The following is a 21,003-nucleotide window of genomic DNA, read 5'->3' on the forward strand; positions in this document are numbered from 1 at the left end:
GTATTCGCATTTTGAGAATCTGCAATTTGCAGACCACAAAGTACATGCCATTGTGTGCATGAGGCCTAACAGCAGTTTTGGCACATATTAGTGCCCCATTTCTAGTACAATTGATGGCACCCGCTTTCACTGTTTCATTAACTGATAAGAGGCTGGCGTAAACCACCGCGGTCAACTTGTATTTGGTAGAAGGGATGGGAAACAGTTGTGAATGCTATCTTTCTGCAGTTACCAGTTCAGTATGAGCAGTAGGCTACTGTACTGAAAAACATCTCTGGTTCTAGGTGTATATTAGGAAACTGCTTCTGTAGCAATTCCATAACAGGTCTGGATGTCTATCGTGCATAAACCAGGGATCAGACAGCAAATTAATAGCTAATACTGGATGTATTTGAGCTTCCATCATGGAGATTCTCTTGTCTAAAACAAGGTGGTTTCTTATTTGCTTCTACTCACAATTAGATTTTTCTTTCAGAGCTGTATGTAGTCCCGGAAAATGAGGTAATATATTGAAAAGTACATCAGCCATATAATTGTGTTCATGATTGATGCTTTCTATAATGGAAAATTGCCATTTTCTTTTTCAGACAACTCCTTCTCCACCTAAAAGGTACATAAGGCTATTAAATATGTAGTTACTGCAACTGGTCTTGTATGATGCTGACAACTTTTTCGCCTATAGCATTAAAAAAAAAAAAACTCCTTTGTTTGCACTTGCTTTCAATGTTCTAGTGAAGGAATATTAAAGCCGACATTGGTCACCATTAGTGAAATGATGGTTGGCAATCAAAAAAACTAAACAACAATTTGATCACGGAGGCAAAAACTGAAGAACAACACAGTTAGCCTCTCCACAGCCTGGGGACAATAGAAAGAAACCTAAGATAAGAAAGACTTAATGCCTTCATACACATTAGAATATTGTTGGCTGACCCTGCCGGCTAACAAATGCAGCGAGCCCGTGAGGAGCTGACATAGAGGATGGGAGTGGTAGTGGCCCTGATGAGATGTTGTATCACGGAAAGGCGAAGAATATAAACCTATAAAAGTCTATCTTTACTTACAGGGAGTGCAGAATTATTAGGCAAGTTGTATTTTTGAGGATTAATTTTATTATTGAACAACAACCATGTTCTGAATGAACCCAAAAAACTCATTAATATCAAAGCTGAATATTTTTGGAAGTAGTTTTTAGTTTGTTTTTAGTTTTAGCTATTTTAGGGGGATATCTGTGTGTGCAGGTGACTATTACTGTGCATAATTATTAGGCAACTTAACAAAAAAACAAATATATACCCATTTCAATTATTTATTTTTACCAGTGAAACCAATATAACATCTCAACATTCACAAATATACATTTCTGACATTCAAAAACAAAACAAAAACAAATCAGTGACCAATATAGCCACCTTTCTTTGCAAGGACACTCAAAAGCCTGCCATCCATGGATTCTGTCAGTGTTTTGATCTGTTCACCATCAACATTGCGTGCAGCAGCAACCACAGCCTCCCAGACACTGTTCAGAGAGGTGTACTGTTTTCCTTCCTTGTAAATCTCACATTTGATGATGGACCACAGGTTCTCAATGGGGTTCAGATCAGGTGAACAAGGAGGCCATGTCATTAGATTTTCTTCTTTTATACCCTTTCTTGCCAGCCACGCTGTGGAGTACTTGGACGCGTGTGATGGAGCATTGTCCTGCATGAAAATCATGTTTTTCTTGAAGGATGCAGACTTCTTCCTGTACCACTGCTTGAAGAAGGTATCTTTCAGAAACTGGCAGTAGGACTGGGAGTTGAGCTTGACTCCATCCTCAACCCGAAAAGGCCCCACAAGCTCATCTTTGATAATACCAGCCCAAACCAGTACTCCACCTCCACCTTGCTGGCGTCTGAGTCGGACTGGAGCTCTCTGCCCTTTACCAATCCAGCCAGGGGCCCATCCATCTGGCCCATCAAGACTCACTCTCATTTCATCAGTCCATAAAACCTTAGAAAAATCAGTCTTGAGATATTTCTTGGCCCAGTCTTGACGTTTCAGCTTGTGTGTCTTGTTCAGTGGTGGTCGTCTTTCAGCCTTTCTTACCTTGGCCATGTCTCTGAGTATTGCACACCTTGTGCTTTTGGGCACTCCAGTGATGTTGCAGCTCTGAAATATGGCCAAACTGGTGGCAAGTGGCATCTTGGCAGCTGCACGCTTGACTTTTCTCAGTTCATGGGCAGTTATTTTGCGCCTTGGTTTTTCCACACGCTTCTTGCGACCCTGTTGACTATTTTGAATGAAACGCTTGATTGTTCGATGATCACACTTCAGAAGCTTTGCAATTTTAAGAGTGCTGCATCCCTCTGCAAGATATCTCACTATTTTTGACTTTTCTGAGCCTGTCAAGTCCTTCTTTTGACCCATTTTGCCAAAGGAAAGGAAGTTGCCTAATAATTATGCACACCTAATATAGGGTGTTGATGTCATTAGACCACACCCCTTCTCATTACAGAGATGCACATCACCTAATATGCTTAATTGGTAGTAGGCTTTCGAGCCTATACAGCTTGGAGTAAGACAACATGCATAAAGAGGATGATGTGGTCAAAATACTCATTTGCCTAATAATTCTGCACGCAGTGTAGTGCAAAATATAACTTGTGGCATATCCAGCAGTATTAAGTACAAAGTGCAGATTCTGGCATCAGATGAGGAGGTATGGTGGCTGGTTGTGTGGCTATTAAATGGCACTAGCAAGCACTTGTGGTTATAGGTATAATACACTGTGGGATTCAGGCTTGAAGGTAGTATGGCCTGGTTATTAGCTAGGTGATGGTAGTCTGATCTGTAGTCCCTCACGTGCAGCAGTGTCTGTAAAGCTGTGGTTTCGCTGATCACTCTGCTGTCTAAGTACACTGGGGCTTCTTGGAAGCAGTGTTCTTGATTTGATGTTCTCTTTGGAGTGTTAATCTCACAGGGGAACTGGATACAGTCTCTTGGAGTAGGAGCTCAGGCATGTGCTTCCTAATTCCACACTCTCTACTCAGAAACTCAATCTCCTGGCAGGAAATAGGTTCAGCCCACACCTATCAAGAGAACAGGAACAAAGTGGTTAGCCCTGTTCCTGCCAACCATACCTTCTCTATCTGGAGTGAATGGCCAGAACATGACATGTACATGTCTGGGGTAGTGCACAATCTATTGTGTATGGGGAGTTCCAGAAACTCCTCTGACAGTTGATGTTCGGGGGGGAGAGAAGGATCAAATATGTTGAATCTAATCACCCAATCCTTTTGTTCTCCGGAGGCATCTGGCCGCCTCTGTCTCCTTTTTCCCCATTAAAAACACATGCATGCTAGGTAAAGCCAAGTGTGTGTGTGTGTGTATGTATGTATGTATGCATGTATGTGTATATATAGAGAGAGAGTTTAGCTGACAGCTATGGAAGGTGTATGGACACCTTTTAGAGTCTCTACACAGCTTCGTATTGGAGGATTGATAGACATAAGATGGGTGCTAACTAAAAAGCAGGAAGTGCTCAACCCCATATGCAGTAGTGCATCTATACAGGGGGGGCAGATCCTGCACTTGTGGTCCGCTGCTAATGGCAATCCCCAGCAAAAATGCATACAATGGAGGATGAATGCAGCAGACCACAAGAACCACAATGGACATCCTACACAGGATAGCAAATGTGTGGATGTGATAAACAGTAAAAATAATATAACAAAAACAAAGACAGGTGCACTCTGCGGTCTTACTAACCCCCGTACTGGTGTAAAATTGAGAGATTAGCCAACATATCCTATGGTGGAGGACATGTCTGAGCCCGAGCACCGCGCCAAGGTTTCTCAAGTAGCTCGGGACCTAACGCTAAACCTACCTGGCCCGTATGGGCAATACCAGGAGCCAGTGGGCGAATTACAGGCGCGCAAGGTCAGACTCAAAGCAATCTCCCAGTAACCTCCAGCATGTGACCATGCATACAGTGGGAGGAGAGAGAGAGAGCTCTGAGCCCCACCCAAGACTGGCTGATATAGCCCGGGCCTCACATGTGCACCAGAATGCTGCCTGTGGATGGAAATAAAGGCACATTCTGACTAGGAGTTTATACATCTCCAAAAAAAATTAATGGCTGATAACAGAGCATAATAGATTGTGATGAACAGCTCTGCAAATGGTGCCTTACTCTTAGTGCCCCTATAACTGTACCACTCTCTTGCTCCATAGCATATTGCTTAAAACTTAGGAAAGTTTTGATTGCACTTTTTAAAAAAAAATTCTTTTAAATTTTTATTTTTAAGATCTATTTTTAAGATCTAAGGCTGAGATCACATCCCCTGCTCCATTAGGGGCCTCCGTCAAACATACCCTACAGGACCATTTTGTCCAGTAAAATGCCAGACTCCTTAACAGAAACCCATCACGCCCCATAATAGCCAATGGGGTCCATCTGACGCCATTAGTTTATGTATCAGATCTGGTGCTTCCATTATTTTATGATAGAAAACTACAGAAATCATTACTGCTGATATGAAAGCGGAGCACAAGGCTCTGTTCATCTCTACACTATGGTTGGTGGAGCCTCAAACACGGATGAGAAAAGAGCCTAATCTAGTTATACAATAATAATCAAAATCCAAGTATAACTGAATAAAACCAAATTTTCAATTTCTATGTATTTTTAGGGGACTGCTCCCTAAAGTAACTTCTCCATCATATTTGGTATGTATACAAGCCACTGGCTTCATTTATCATAGACAATGGTATCACGTTGTTTCATTTAACCCCATTCAATCTTACCTTGAGATTCTGACAATGTGTTTTAAACTAATAGCTGTACCAGAAGCTAAGTAGGTAACCTCACTGAAATTATTACCTAAAGACTGCATCTCTTTGCTTGTGTTTTTACACCTCCAGGACCCAGTCTTGGCCTTTGGAACCTAGATACTTTATTATTTGACTTTCTGCATTTTTGCTATATATTTTTTTATTCTTATCTCAGCATGGTTGTATATGGTCCTGTTTTTAACAAGACAAGTTGTACTTTGTTAGGGTACCATTTTTTTTATAAATACAGTGGGATGTGAAAGTTTGGGCAACCTTGTTAATCATCATGATTTTCCTGTATAAATCGTTGGTTGTTACGATAAAAAATGTCAGTTAAATATATCATATAGGAAACACACACTGTGATATTTGAGAAGTGAAATGAAGTTTATTGGATTTACAGAAAGTGTGCTATAATTGTTTAAACAAAATTAGGCAGGTGCATAAATTTGGGCACTGTTGTCATTTTATTGATTCCAAAACCTTTAGAACTAATTATTGGAACTCAAATTGGCTTGGTAAGCTCAGTGACCCCTGACCTACATACACAGGTGAATACAATTATGAGAAAGAGTATTTAAGGGGGTCAATTGTAAGTTTCCCTCCTCTTTTAATTTTCTCTGAAGAGTAGCAACATGGGGGTCTCAAAACAACTCTCAAATGACCTGAAGACAAAGATTGTTCACCATCATGGTTTAGGGGAAGGATACAGAAAGCTGTCTCAGAGATTTCAGCTGTCTGGTTCCACAGTTAGGAAACATATTGAGGAAATGGAAGACCACAGGCTCAGTTCAAGTTAAGGCTCGAAGTGGCAGACCAAGAAAAATCTCGTATAGACAGAAGCGACGAATGGTGAGAACAGTCAAAGTCAACCCACAGACCAGCACCAAAGACCTACAACATCATCTTGCTGCAGATGGAGTCACTGTGCATCGTTCAACTATTCGGCGCACTTTACACAAGGAGATGCTGTATGCGAGAGTGATGCAGAGGAAGCCTTTTCTCCGCCCACAGCACAAAAAGTGCCGCTTGAGGTGGGCTAAAGCACATTTGGACAAGCCAGCTTCATTTTGGAATAAGGTGCTGTGGACTGATGAAACTAAAATTGAGTTATTTGGCCATAACAAGGGGCGTTATGCATGGAGGAAAAAGAACACAGCATTCCAAGAAAAACACCTGCTACCTACAGTAAAATATGGTGGTGGTTCCATCATGCTGTGGGGCTGTGGGGCCAGTGCAGGGACTGGGAATCTTGTCAAAGTTGAGGGACGCATGGATACCACTCAGTATCAGCAGATTCTGGAGACCAATGTCCAGGAATCGGTGACAAAGCTGAAGCTGCATCAGGGCTGGGTCTTTCAACAAGACAACGACCCTAAACACTGCTCAAAATCCACTAAGGCATTTATGCAGAGGAACAAGTACAACGTTCTGGAATGGCCATCTCAGTCCCAGACCTGAATATAATTGAAAATCTGTGGTGTGACTTAAAGAGAGCTGTCCATGCTCGGAAGCCATCAAACCTGAATGAACTAAAGATGTTTTGTAAAGAGGAATGGTCCAAAATACCTTCAACCAGAATCCAGACTCCCATTGGAACCTACAGGAAGCGTTTAGAGGCTGTAATTTCTGAAAAAGGAGGATCTACTAAATATTGATTTCATTTCTTTTTTATGGTGCCCAAATTTATGCACCTGCCTAATTTTGTTTAAACAATTATAGCACACTTTCTTTAAATCCAATAAACTTAATTTCACTTCTCAAATATCACTGTGTGTGTCTCCTATATGATATATTTAACTGACATTTTTTATCGTAACAACCAACGATTTATACAGGAAAATCATGACGATTAACAAGGTTGCCCAAACTTTCGCATCCCACTGTATGTATGTGTGTGTGTATATATATATATATATATTATATAGCACAAGGGAAATGCAGAAGGTGATTTTGCCTTTTTTATACACATTCACCAAAATTTTGCCTCAGAGCTGCATTTAGGCCATGCCCTTTCCCATGAAGCTATGCCCCTTTACAGTGAAGACATATCCCTTGTCAAAGTAAAATGCTTACAAGAAAGTGTACAACAGGTGCATTTCCAATTGTAATTCTGCCCCTGTATATCTACATTGTTGTTTTTCTATGCTGCTTGGTGGCTTCACGCAGTTGTAGGTACACACTCTATTTCAAAGGAGAAGTCTTTAATTACTGCAGCCCTTTACTTCCTCCCCGCTGAGCTCAAATGCATGAGCAGATAGCTAGGTTGATAATATAGCAGGAACATATTGCCCACCTGGGAATTGCAAACTGTCTGTCTGTAGAGGGAACTTTGCTTGACTCGGTGCCAATGCTGCTGTAATTACATGACATTTTTAGCAGGCATTGTATAGGAATGTACTAATGTGAGCTAGCAGGCTTGTAGAAACAGTGACTGTGACCAGGCTGAAGCTGTTAAATGTAGCAAGACAGACAATGATTACAACTTCCTTTTAGTGAATTAGGTAAAAAAGGAACAATGTGCAACACAACATTTGAGCTTTTAAAAGAAACTGTTAATTTTTTACTGGAGGTACACTATAAAATGTTCCTTTACCAGGGTTAACCATCTGCACGTGACTTGAAATGATTGCCTGCACAAACAGCCATGACGTTTTACTAATCACGTTTGTACTTGCATGTTTACATTGTATATGTTCCTTCAAAGTTTCATAAAATTCCTAAATGTAATATCAGGATATCTTCAACTTTTTTAAGGATCAGGACGAATATGAAGTATGTGAAGATTGTAAGTATCCCAACTCTGTTTTAAATTCATGGCGATGGGCACTTTTTTATTATTTTATTTGCTTCCTAATTGCAAAATTAAGCAACTTTCTAAACAGTCTTTATTAAAAATTCCCCATTTTTCTTCTGCAGAGTCCTTTACCTAGCTGCTACTCTTTGTGATGGCTCTCTCTGCACTTCTATTTTTCCTTACATAATTTATACTGTTTTAACCCATTTTATATCATGAGATAGAGCTTAATTTTTTGCTGGGATAGAAAATACTGGTATTTCTAGCTGTTGATTTTTTTTTTAGGGCTTTCTAGAGTAAGCAATCAAAGAGTTTATAACAGCATTATATCTATATCTTTTTAAACATAGATGCAGCAACGTTCTCTAATCTGGCATCCACTGGGTCAAATTGTATTTATTTTGGAATACAATTTTTTTTTTAAAAACTCCAGCAGTCCTGAAAAAATAGATATTTTGATAGTCCAGTACCTGATCATACACTGAGCAATTGGGCATATGCAGCCTGTTTGTGTTTTTTTTTAATTTAATTATTATTATTATTATTATTATTATTATTATGATTTGCTTGTACCATTGAACTAATATATTATGTTTTTAAATAGTACCAGAAATACCCTTTAAACCCAAGCCTTCACCTTCTCCCCGAAATGTGTAAGTTTGGCATAAATGAGAAGATAAAAAAAGGAATGAAACACAAATAAAATACTTTAGATTTAGAGTTACTACACTGTTTTGTCCCTTTTTTTTCTCTAGAAGGCCTAAACCACCTACAAACTTTCTACAGAAACCGGTAAGATTATTATTATATTAAAAGTTCATAGTAACCTGGCACCCATCTAAAGGTGATAATATATGAAGCACAGTGCGCCTTAAATAAAACCTCTAGCAGCCTAATACAAGTTACTATATTGTAGGCATTTTTTATATATAAAACAAAAAAAAAACATTGGGGCAGATTTACTAATACTATCGAACTTTGCACTGTCTAAGAATACGAATCAGTCTTGAAGGAGTTGTTCACCTTTTGTAGAGATTTTCTACAGACCCCAGAGTGGATCCACATTGTTTATACTTACCTGATCCCCGCTGCTAAGTTCTGGCTCCATCGCTACACTGCAGGCTCTGCAGGTCCTGGTTCTCCCCACATCAACATGCAGTGGTCACCCGTGCAGCATGTGACCCAGTAACATCCCAAAATCCACTACAAACCAGATGTTGGCACGGAGAGATCCAGGGAGAAATGGAGAGATCCAGTGCAGGCAACTGACCCTTATAAGCTTGGCATGTCATAAATCTTATGCAAGATTTACGCCGAAATGATGTCCATGTGCCAAAAAATCCGTCTGTGCACCAGAATTCTGTTCATGCATCAAAATGTTATCCTTGCGCCAAAATTCTGTTGAAGTTTATGGGCTGTAGTAGTATTTTTGCCACAAACTGAGGAGAGAGCTGGAAGTCAGCATAGCGGATACTAATAGTAAGACAATGTAAACTTAGATGGTCTTTCTTAACTCCTTCCAGACCTCCATCATACATGTACAGCGTAAGTCCAAGATTTAAACATGGCACCCACTCAGAAGCTGAGCGGGCGCCATAGCCCCCAGGTTTCTGCTGTTTTAACCTTGATATGATTAGACCTCACTTTGTGCAAGTTTTATGCTGAAATAAGAAAAGGCTTTCCACAGTGGAATAAAATATGTTCCTTTTCTCAAAGGAGCCAAACCCTCATTATCATCAAAGGCATGAATACAATCACCGATAATACCTAACACAGGATCCACCAGAGATATAGCGAGATATAGCTAACACAGGATCCACCATTCACAACAGGTGATGGTTATAGCTTCCTTATACATTGACTTCTGGTCACAGACCATGCATAGAAGACTCAATGAGTTCCCTCCAGTCCCTTGTGTCTATGGCCCATGGTGGCTGCTGTAAAGCATCTCTAAAAAACAGCTCGGACAAGATGGCCACCCCCATGATAATCGTTAGAAAGTAGAATAAAAAAACGACAATCAGTAAATAAAACAGATTAGAAAAAAAAAAGATATGTGTCGCTATCTGGTTTTAACTGGCAGAAAAAAATAAAGATGGCACATTCCCTTTAAAAAAAGCATGCATTCTGGTCTACCTTGTTTATTTTATTTTATTTTTTTATGCCTATAGCATATACTTCTGAAAATCAGATTGAACAGAGCCTAAGATTGTCTTGCTTTAATGTACATCAAACCACAGACTACAGTGATTATTTAGATTAGTTTTTTATCTAAATGTAAAATATTCTTGATCGATTTATTTAAAAAAATTCTAATTGCTACTTGCTCTGAAAAGTGAGTGTAAAGTATTTACTAAAAAGAAAAAAAAAATCCACTGTCTTGCACGGAATTCTAAATATGTAGCCAGTGAAGACCTCGGCAGTTCTGATTGGCTGGTGGTCACCCCTCCCTGCTTTTCTGGCAGAGGTTTCCATGGTGATTTTGTAACCAAGCAATGTACTAATGTTCTGAAAGGATGCGTGCCTTGATATTAATAGGCTGCCATTATGAACACGGCCACTATTCCAGCACTGCAGTGCTCAGCGTCTGATGAAAAATGGAGATCTGCAACCACTGGCTGTATGGCTGTTCTCAAACTACAACTCCCATTGTGCTGTGCCGACTCTCTGGGAGTAGTAGTTTCAGAGCTGCCAGCAATATACAGGTATACATGTACTGTATGTATAATGGCAAGAATTACACTTGAAAAAAAAATTAATAAATTTGTATTTCTTTATTTTAAGAACATGGTGCCGGTTTTACCCCAAAGGGAAATTAATAGCAATATTGGTAAGTTAATTTTCAATATTTAGCTAGGCATGTTTCTGCCTATTTACTAACCGAACAAATGGTATACATATTAATATGAAATATTTTTAAAATAAACTATTTTCTGTTGCCCTAACTCTCAATTAAAGTGGTGCTCACATGGATTGAGTGTATTTGCAATATTTCACTTCAAAACCACCATAAAGGGGTTGTGCATCTTCGGGAAAGGGTGTGTGTGTGCATTGACAAACAACCCCCCCCCCCCCTTCCCTCCCGGTAGACCTGTGAAGGAAAGCATACTTACTTGCTTCCCGGTGCTGGCTCCCACTCCTTCTCTTCCCAGTCTCGGCCTCTCTGCTGCTCTGCTCTGATGTTGACTTCCGTTTGACACTGCTGCAGCCAATCGCTGGCTTCAGCAGTGACCTGCTCCCCTTGAGTCAAATGGTCACATGACACAAGAAGGGCAATTGGCTGCAACAACATCAAAATGGAAGTTTACATCCTGGGAGCCAAGCAGAGATTTCAAAGCCGGGAAGCCTGTCTCCTGGAAGCAGCTTAGTATGCTTCCCTTAGCAGGTCTGCCAAAGAAGGGGGTTGCATAACCTCCCGAACAGGTGCAAAACCCGTTTAATTTTAGAACAATTGGTCTCAAATAACAGGTATTTATTGTGCTCATGCTTTGTAACATGCTGCCTTGGGAATCCATTTCTGTTAGATGGATCCCCCAATAATAAGATGACCACACTATGTTTTTCTGCTGCAAACAAGAGTTATCTGTGGGGGGAGCCTGACAGCAACTGTAAAATTTCCCAGCAGCACTTAATGGATATGAAGTATTGGTTGATAATGAAATGAATTAAAGGGAAACCTATTGAGTGCTTTAGAGTGAGTAACAATCTTTGCAGCTGCTCTCCACCCTTAAAGGGGTTTTATTGATTATCCTCAGGCTAGGTCATCAATATCAGATCTGCTGAGGTCTGACATCCCAAAACCCCGCCGATCAGTTGTTTAGCTGTAGCTCCAGCAACTGCACTACACGGCTCCGTCCATCGTGTAGTGACTAGAGCTGGTAACTGCAGCACAACTCCCATTGAAGAGAATGGGGGAAGTGCTGCAGTTACCATCTCCGTCTACTATACAATGGATGTAGCTGTGTAGTTCCTGCATCAGAACTGCTCAAAACAGCTGATCAGCAGGGGTGTGGGATGAGGGACTCCAGCTGATCTGATATTGATGACCTATCCTCAGGATAGACCATCAATTTCAAAATCCTGGGCAACTCTTTTAAACAAGGAAAATCTAATCCTCAACTAATAGAAATAAAAGTGGTTTTTAGAGAAACTAGTGTTCTAGCCCTGTCCTATAAAGTAAATGACAGGGGAGAGAGTCACTACAAAGTGTTTTTTAAATTCATACTGTATTTTCTACATATTAAGCCATAGCTCTTTCTTTGTATATTGAATAACCTTTATATATAGTCTAGCTATATAAAATAAGAGTATGTAGAAACAATCCACCAACCTTTAAAAGTGCCGTATCCGGCAAACTAAACTATAATAGACACAAATCTGATGTTCATAAGATGCCATCTAGTTTAGTCGAGACGTTAGTTTACTTTGAGAGACCTGCTTCCATAACCAAAACCATTACATGAAGTCCCCAAACCACCACTATATTGTTATCCAGGACAGTAACAACTTGACATCATCACAAGCCATCTCCAAAGTATGCTCTCATGAAGTTAAGTCGAGTACACCTTTCCTCACTGCACACGTGTTGGATGCTCCTGGAGGTGGCATGTAATAACATACTTGTCAGAATAGTGTGACTTCTGAGAAGCAGTTTTTTCCACATAACTCCTTACAGGTCATTAGAGTATAGCATGAGATTCAACGATATGTGGAATTGGTCAAAATAAAGAAGGACATCATTGTCAACCCATTTCCTCCTGGATGTCAAGTTACTTTTAGAATTTTTTTTTCGTTTTTTCGTAATGTGTTTTCATAGAATAAGGTAAATCAACAGAAATTTTCTATTACAGACAAGCCCCAAGTTATGCAACGCCAAAGAATACATAGTGCAGGAAATGAGCCTCCACCGGTGCCACCAATGCCGCATAAGTAAGTCATTCTGTCACCACAGTAAAATCATACCCGAAACCTGTACTGATGTTCATTTGTGACAAACACAAAATATTAAAGGGGATAGGTCATCAATATTAATTCAGTGGTGCTTCAGAACGTGGTACAGCTATTTTCAGCAGTTGCTAGCACCGGAACACAGTGGACAGGGCCAGAAGCAGAAGAATCCATCCACTGTGAAGTGCCTGTGTCGGCTTACTGCAGTTCAGTGTCACGTCAGATAGGGAACAGTGCAGACCTGACCTCCACTCACACCACTGTCCCTAAATACTTGGACAATCAGCCGTAAACGCCGACCACCAAATGGGCAACAGTCCCTGACCTAAATACGTAGGCCCTACTTAGGGAAGACAAAAGAGGAAGTCAGACAGGCTAAGGCAAAACCAGAGAACACCTTCAAAACAAGAAAGAAATGCAGCGTCATATATCAAGCAAGGCTAACTAAGAGGTAACATCAGAACCAGAATCAGCAGTCTGAAGTGAAATCACCAATGAGCAGAAGGTCAGAAGTCCAGGAATCCACAAGAAACACAAACTAAGCACGTGAGGCAAAAAAACAGATCATAGGCAACTGTGGCCAGCAGTTCTCTATTTAAATGGCCTGCCTTCGGGAAGCACATGACATCGGTGACTATACTGATTGGTCCGGCATCCTTGCTCCCTGATAGGACGGCCAGCTTCACTGTCAGGAGGGCTGGTTGGCACAGCGATAGAGGAATGCCAGTGGAGCACGAATAGTGCAACCGCTAGGATTGGTAAATACATGACATTTAGCTCCCATTACCTAGAATTGACTCCACAACCAGGTTGTTTAACCCCTCAGATGCCGCTGTCAATGCTGACTGTGGCATCTAAGTGGTTTTAGAGGGTATCTGTCAGCAGATTTGTACCTATGAAACTGGCTGACTTGTTGCATCTGCAGGTGAAGGCATCTGTGTTGGTTTCATGTTCACCTATGCCCGCATTGCTGCGAAAAATTACACCATGCAACAAAAAAAAAAACGTTTCGTCAGCTACTGGGCAAAAAACATTTGTCCTATACTAAATCGAGTGTGCAGATTACAAATCCGAAGTCAGAATGGTTGTAACACGTCACAAAATTTTGCTATGCATAAGTTATGCCTAAATGAATTAAGCACTTGGAAAGCATTGAATAATTTTGAACAGAACGAGTTTTACTCCAACAATTACCTGATCTACATCAGAGTTTGTGTAAGTAAACAGTGTATGAAAATGTAATGGAATAACGTTAAAAAAAGTCTAGTTTTTCAGTTTAAAAGTCTTATTTGAGCAAGGCCCAGTACTGTTAAAAGTACTTCAGGTATCTGCTTTTGCGTTTGTGAACGGTCATATTTTCCCATTGCAAAAACTAGCAGTAGTCCCCCATCATGTTGGGATTCCAGTGGTCTTAATACCTGTTCCCCATTGTAGAAATATCTTTATGAAACCGCTCTCCATGTCCGTCACTTACGTGTCTCAAATTGGGTGGGAAAAAGTCGACTCTGAGAGGCCACTGTCTCATTTTGTAATGATGGTTGTCATCATGACTGTTCCATAGGCACAAGAAACACATATGCTTTGTGTACCCTAACTGTAGGCCAAGCAGCAGTGCTACCACTTTCAGGTCAGCACACTCCATAGAAGCATGGGTCTCTTTCATTCCAACCGCATGAGCCAATGGAACAGATGCTTTTTCGTTACATTGTGCAACAAGACAGCTTTCAAACTTTGTTTTGCTAGAGTCTATGAATAGCCTCCATTCATCGGGAACATGTGTACCATCTAACTCCATCATAAGACCATTTACATCAGTACAGAAACAGACATCGCTTTCCATTGCATAGTATGCAGGTAACTTGGTGTGTCGATGCCGAAAGTGTGAAGTTGTGGTGCCTCGTTGTCGCAAATTCCAGTCCTAAAGTCTAGAAGCTAGCAGTTCTGACTTTTTGTTAGATAGTGACAGATCTCTTACCAGATCATCTAAATCTGATTGGCTCAGCAAGTGCGGCTGACCTTCCAGTTGTTCTGGATCAGGAAATACATTGTGACAATCAACATCTTCTTCTTCATCAGGATCAGAACCGTCTGTTTCAATTGCCGTTCCTGCTGTGGGAGGGGCAGGCACTGGATTCTCTACATTGTGTGGTACTGGTTTAAGAGCAGACTCAGTCAGGATACACAATTTGTGACTTGTTTCTCTTTGAATATCTGGCGATTTTAGTCATGCAAAAGTAACAGTCTGAATGGTGATTTTTCTGCTCACGCCAAACCATAGGTACTGCAAAAGCCATTCCTTTCCTTTTACCATTCAGCCACTGCGTTAGCCCAGAGTAACACACAGTGCAACAAACATGAGGTGCCCAGCTTTTATCTTGATCTCCAATTTTACAGTCAAAGTAATACTTGTAAGCAAGACCCATTCGCTTTGTCAGATTCTTGCGCTGATCATAAGTAGTGTATTTGCCACATATGTAGCAGAAATTGTCTGAATCATTAACACATTTGCGTTTATCCACCTTAAGTTTCAAAACTGATAGCACTATAACAGATCACTTTATCAAAATCTGTCCAGCTTGCCTTATATACTTACTGCTGACATCCGCCTGAGTGCGTCCGGACAGGTCTGGACATGTCCATTGGATTATCTCCAGTATAATGCATTAATATTATAACTGAATAGGCTTTGCATGTATAACTTAAAATCTAGACGTGTCAGGCAAATTCCGAGTTCATATTTGGAATCGGCGCGCTCATGTTAGTATAAATCACATGGTTTTTCTCTCAGTAGCAAAATCATTGTTGCGCGGTGTTATCTTTTAATATATGCAAATAAGCCTCTAGGAGCAACGGGGGCATTGCCATTACAAGGCTCAGCGATCTCTGCAACTGTCGTACCCTCTGCACTTTGATTGACAGGACTAGGCAGTGAAAATGTCATCATGCCTGGCACTGTCAATCAAGATGGAGTTGTGCAGCAATTGCAGAGAAAGCCGAGCCTCTAGGTGTAACAGCAACGCCCCCATTGCTCCTAGAGGCTCATTTACATATAATAAAACATCAGTTTTCTCAGCAATGCGAGCACAAATGAACATGGAACCAACACAGATGCCTTCAGCTGCCAAGTGCACATGTAACAGGTCAGCCAGTGTCATAGGTACAAATCTGCTGACAGATGCCCTTTACAGTAAAAAATAAATAAATAAAAAATTATATATATATATATATATATATATATATATATATAATTTGGGGGGAAAAACTGAAAAGAAAAACAAAATCCACATAATTGGTGTCACTGCAACTTGTACTAAAATATGTAAAAACAAACCAAAGAATAGATTTTTTCTGTTTGTCATGCCTTTCAAATACAAGAATAAGTCGTATGTTCGCCAAAATGGTACCAATGATGCAAGAATACAAATTACTTTGTTAAAAATAAATGTTTTTATTGTGTAGCAAAACATATTAAAACTATATAAATTTGCTATTGTAATTATAAAGACAAACAGAATAAAGTTTACATATTGGAGCAGATTTGTTATTAAAAGGTTTTTTGGTACAGCGTCCATGCATTGCACTCAGCAGAAAGGGGAATGACTTCACTGGAAATGGGTGTGGCCTAAGTGCACCTCTGGGTGCCAAAACAATACTCCGAAATTGTGATGCCTTCTTCTCTTGTAGCAAACCTGAGCGCAGTTTCAGACTGTCTAAGCTTACAGTGTCTTGCAATTAGTAACTCTGCCCCTTTATTTATACCTCGCAGTGAATCCTGTAAAAATAAATCTCAAAACAGTAGGGAAATTGTAGATTTTCATTCTACCCTCCCCCACAAATAAATACAAATACATTACAGTACATACCTCCAGGATGGTTCCTATACAAATTACAGCTCATTCTGTAAAACGTAAGGTCTCCTACAGCTACATTGAAGGGGGAAAGAAAGTTATAAGTTATGACTGCTGGAACACAGAGGGGGGGAAATGTAGCTTGTCCTAAATTTAATTGCATCACTAGGGGCTTAAAATGCACTTAAGACATGAGCTATGCACCGACTATATTTACTGGAGACATAAAATCAAATCTAGAATAAAAGAGTTGTATTTTTGTCCAATTTTAATGTGTGAAATTCCATTAATCTGGTATTAATAAATCTTGAAATCCCCGGCTTTATTCACTCTCCATGTAACGGGGCTACAACTTGATGTATTACAGATGTAGAAAACTGTGGGAAACGGAACAAAAGTCTTCTTTTTTTTACTTTTCATGAGCATTAATAAATGTAGTAAATGCATACATTTTTTATTCCAGGTTACCATTACCTCTCCATAAACCCAATGTAATAACAATACAAAGTAAGTGCCTTTTCACTATTTTATATTGTGACTAAAATGACATGATATGACTTGTACAGAACATGTACAAACTAGTTTATCATGTCCGTGTCATTTTGTTCTCCCACCCGATCTGAATTCGGGCATGGAGAGATGCAAGGAACATTCTGGGTAATTCAGGAGCTGAGATAACCATGATGGGACAGGTGCCATTACTCAAAAAAATGGAGCTATGCGCTGGCCCTGTTCACATTAGCATCTGTTCTTAAAGGGGATCTGTCAGCTCTGAAACACGGCCATCACAGCGCCGGTAGCCGGCACGCAACAGTGCGGCTGTTATGTTGTTTAAAGGCATTACTCTAGTTAAATCACTCCTGGTGACACGTGGTGCACCTGGGCCACGTAGAAACGCGTTGAGCTTACGTAAACTGTAGACATAGCTCACTAGGCAGGGCAAGTTTCAGTATTTGCCTTGGCATTGGCTCGCGAAGCAGGGCTCTTTTGCATATTCAGTGGATACTGTCCCTTTTGAGGGCTTTATTCCACCTACACCTATACACGCTGTATACACAGTCTCGTTTAGCTTCTCACAAGACACGTCGCTCCTCCTATCTAGTTTATAACGTTTCGGCAGAGGAGCAGGATATTATACTAGCTACTAATCCTTTCCTCTGCCGCTAGTGAACCTTTTTCAAGCCCCTGTTTGTAGTCCTCAACAGCACTGCATGTGCCATCATACACGGGCTTCTTTTTCCAGGCTTCCTCACATGTAGATGGTCATTTACTTTCCCCTCTCTACAGTGGGTATCGCTTGGTTTTAACCCTTTTTTGATATATACTTACCCCAATTTTAACCAAGTACTCTAATAAAACCTTTATTATTTTCTTTTCAACGTTCTATCAGGCTGTGTATTCAGCTCTGAAACACGTCCCAGACTAGAGTAAGGGTACTTTCACACTTGCGTTGTGAGGATCCGGCAGGCAGTTCCGTTGCCGGAACTGCCTGCCGGATCCGGAAATCTGTATGCAAACGGATATCATTTGTAGACTGATGCGGATCCGTCTGACAAATGCATTGAAATACCGGATCCGTCTCTCCGGTGTCATCCGGAAAAACGGATCCGGTATTTATTATTTTCACATTTTTAAAGGTTTGCGCAGATGCGGCAAGTGTTCTGGAATTTTGGATGGAGAAAATACTGCATGCTGTGGTATATACTCTGCCAAAATACCGTAAGAGTGACTGAACTAAAGCATCCTGATGCATATTGAATGGAATGCTCTCCATTCAGAATGCATTAGGATTAAACTGATTTGTTTTTTTCCGGTATTGAGCCCCTAGGACAGAACTCGATACCGGAAAAGAATAACGCTAGTGTGAAAGTACCCTAAGGCTACTTTCACATTGTTGTACTTTTATTCCGGCCGCCTCTCGGCATGTTTGCCGAGCTGTGGCCGGACCTCTGGCCCGCCCCATTATAGTGAATGGGGTCGGAGCGGACCTCTGGCAGTACGGATTATAGTAAACAATAATAATAATAATAATAATAATGCATCTGCAAAATAAAATCCTGTTGCATTCCAGAATATTGCAGCCTAAATGTCAGGAGATTCTAGAAGACAGGTCTAACTTGTAGAGCAAACAGCATAACAGGAAGCAATACAACCGTTACATAATATATGACATCACAACGTAGTTTCCAGTGACTCAGACTTCAAAGAAAAAACTGCCAGAACTGTTGTGATGTGCTGTAACACATTGTAATATGTTTTGTTGCATGTCATATGTTGTCAAATTGCACACGTTAACACCGTATTGTCTGTGTTAATCTCAATGATTATTACATATATCCCTATTTGTCTGTGGCTCATTACAGTTCAGGGAAAGTAGATAACATTTCATCCACACAGCAAAGGAAATTCTGCACTGGAAACTGATCTGTGGTGTGGGTTTCAATGTCATTTTATGGTGCAGATTCCTAACACGGATGCTAAGCACAGGGTGAAATCTATGACAAATCTCCATGTACAGAGGTTTTTTGATGAAAAAGGCCTCATGCACACAAATGTTTTTTTGGTCCACATCCGAGCCGCAGTTTTTGCGATTTGGATGCGGACCCATTCACTTCAATGGGGCAGCAAAAGATGCGGACAGCACTCCGTGTGCTGTCCGCATCCGTTGCTTCGTTCTGTGGTCCGCAAAAAAAATATAACCTGTCCTATTCTTGTCTGTTTTGTGGACAAGAATAGGCAGTTATATTAATGGCTGTCCGTGCCGTTCCACAAATTGCGGAAAGCACACGGACACGATCCGTGTTTTGCGGATTCGCTAAAAATATAGCTTATAAATGCTTATCAATGTCTGGACCCAGGGGTCCAACTGCTGGGACCACCAGAACAAATGAGCCACCGATCCTTTGGTTGTTGTGTGTGTTTTTTTTTGTCTCTTTGTTTTTTAAGAAAAAGCTCTACTTTCAATCTAGCAGTCACAAACATGGGCGGGCTTAGGTACTGACATAATAATGGGCTGAAAGCTCCAGGAGAAGATGCTTCTATTTAGAATGTTTATGGAGCCAATTATCTGCACCTAGGTTCTGTTGGGTTATTTACAAATAACCTTATTGATGATATGTCCTACGATAACAAAGTGGTCGTGTGCTCCATAGATGGAGGGTGGATTCCTCTGGTCGGCCTAAAGAACTGAAAAAATATCTAAGCAATATTCTTTTAATGCATATAATAAAGTCAAGACTTTATTTAAAATTCTAAAAAATGCTCCATTTAAAATTCACAATTCTACACAAATGAAACCCAATTTTAATGTGTACAAGAAAAAAGTAGGACAAACTAGGAGAAACTTTAATTTAAAGGGTTGTGCTATCATAAAATGCTATTTTAACTTAAAGGGGTTGTGCAGGCGGTATATATTGATGAGTTATCTTCAGGATAGGTCATCAACATCTGATCTGTGGGGGTCCGACATCTGGCATCCCCATTGATCAGTTGTTTGAAGAGGAGGAGGTTCTCCATGCAAGCGATGCTCCTTCTTCATTACACTACACGTTGTCTCCCTTACAGCGGTGGCGCAGTGTAATTACAAGTACTCGCTCCACTCCAGTGAATGGAGTGAGTACTTGTGATTACACTGCATTTTCGAGAAGATGTGCAGTGTAGTGAAGAGGCAGTAGTGCTCCTCTACAAGCAGCTGATTGTGGGGGTCCCGGGTGTCAGACCACTGTCGATCAGATACTGATGACCTATCCTGAGGACTGGTCATTAATAGAAACTGCCTGCACAACCTCTTTAATTTAGTATGTAAATTGTTAATTTTGCTATTTACTTTCGGTTACAAAAATGCTTCATTTGTGATATTAATAATCTGTATAGTAATGTGCACGTCCACTTACTGAGGAGCTTGCACATGCTCAGTTCTATCCTTCAACTGCCAGCAGCCATATCTTCTGCTAGAAGCTGTGACGGTTACAGGGAGAGATCCCCTTGAGCTACCAGTCTGAAAAAAATCTAGTAACATAGAAACATAGAATGTGTCGGCAGATAAGAACCATTTGGCCCATCTAGTCTGCCCAATATACTGAATACTATGAATAGCCCCTGGCCCTATCTTATATGAAGGATGGCCTTATGCCTATCCCATGCATGCTTAAACCCCTTCACTGTATTTGCAGCTACCACTTCTGCAGGAAGGCTATTCCATGCATCCACTACTCTCTCAGTAAAGTAATACTTTCTTATATTACTTTTAAACCTTTGCCCCTCTAATTTAAAACTGTGTCCTCTTGTGGTAGTTTTTCTTCTTTTAAATATGCTCTCCTCCTTTACCGAGTTGATTCCCTTTATGTATTTAAAAGTTTCTATCATATCCCCTCTGTCTCTTCTTTCTTCCAAGCTATACATATTAAGGTCCTTTAACCTTTCCTGGTAAGTTTTATCCTGCAATCCATGTACTAGTTTAGTAGCTCTTCTCTGAACTCTCTCTAGAGTATCTATATCCTTCTGGAGATATGGCCTCCAGTACTGCGCACAATACTCCAAGTGAGGTCTCACCAGTGTTCTGTACAGCGGCATAAGCACTTCACTCTTTCTACTGCT

General features: G+C 40.5%; 1 protein-coding gene across 7 annotated transcripts in view; it reads left to right on the plus strand.

Annotated features, from left to right (window-relative positions):
- BLNK (B cell linker) overlaps positions 1-21,003 on the plus strand; it is a 309,580-nt gene that overhangs the window by 269,808 nt on the left and 18,769 nt on the right. For 6 of the 7 annotated variants that reach the window (XM_040434768.1, XM_040434771.1, XM_040434773.1 and 3 more), the window contains 9 exons: positions 476-501; positions 588-610; positions 4,674-4,710; positions 7,573-7,603; positions 8,217-8,265; positions 8,368-8,404; positions 10,397-10,442; positions 12,463-12,541; positions 16,871-16,914. In XM_040434768.1, the coding sequence (XP_040290702.1) occupies positions 476-501; positions 588-610; positions 4,674-4,710; positions 7,573-7,603; positions 8,217-8,265; positions 8,368-8,404; positions 10,397-10,442; positions 12,463-12,541; positions 16,871-16,914 (372 nt within the window). The remainder of the gene's footprint in view (positions 1-475; positions 502-587; positions 611-4,673; positions 4,711-7,572; positions 7,604-8,216; positions 8,266-8,367; positions 8,405-10,396; positions 10,443-12,462; positions 12,542-16,870; positions 16,915-21,003) is intronic. The other variant, XM_040434770.1, reaches the window with a different exon arrangement.

Source organism: Bufo bufo, chromosome 6 (genome assembly GCF_905171765.1).
Source record: "Bufo bufo chromosome 6, aBufBuf1.1, whole genome shotgun sequence".
NCBI classification, from domain to species: Eukaryota; Metazoa; Chordata; class Amphibia; order Anura; family Bufonidae; genus Bufo; species Bufo bufo.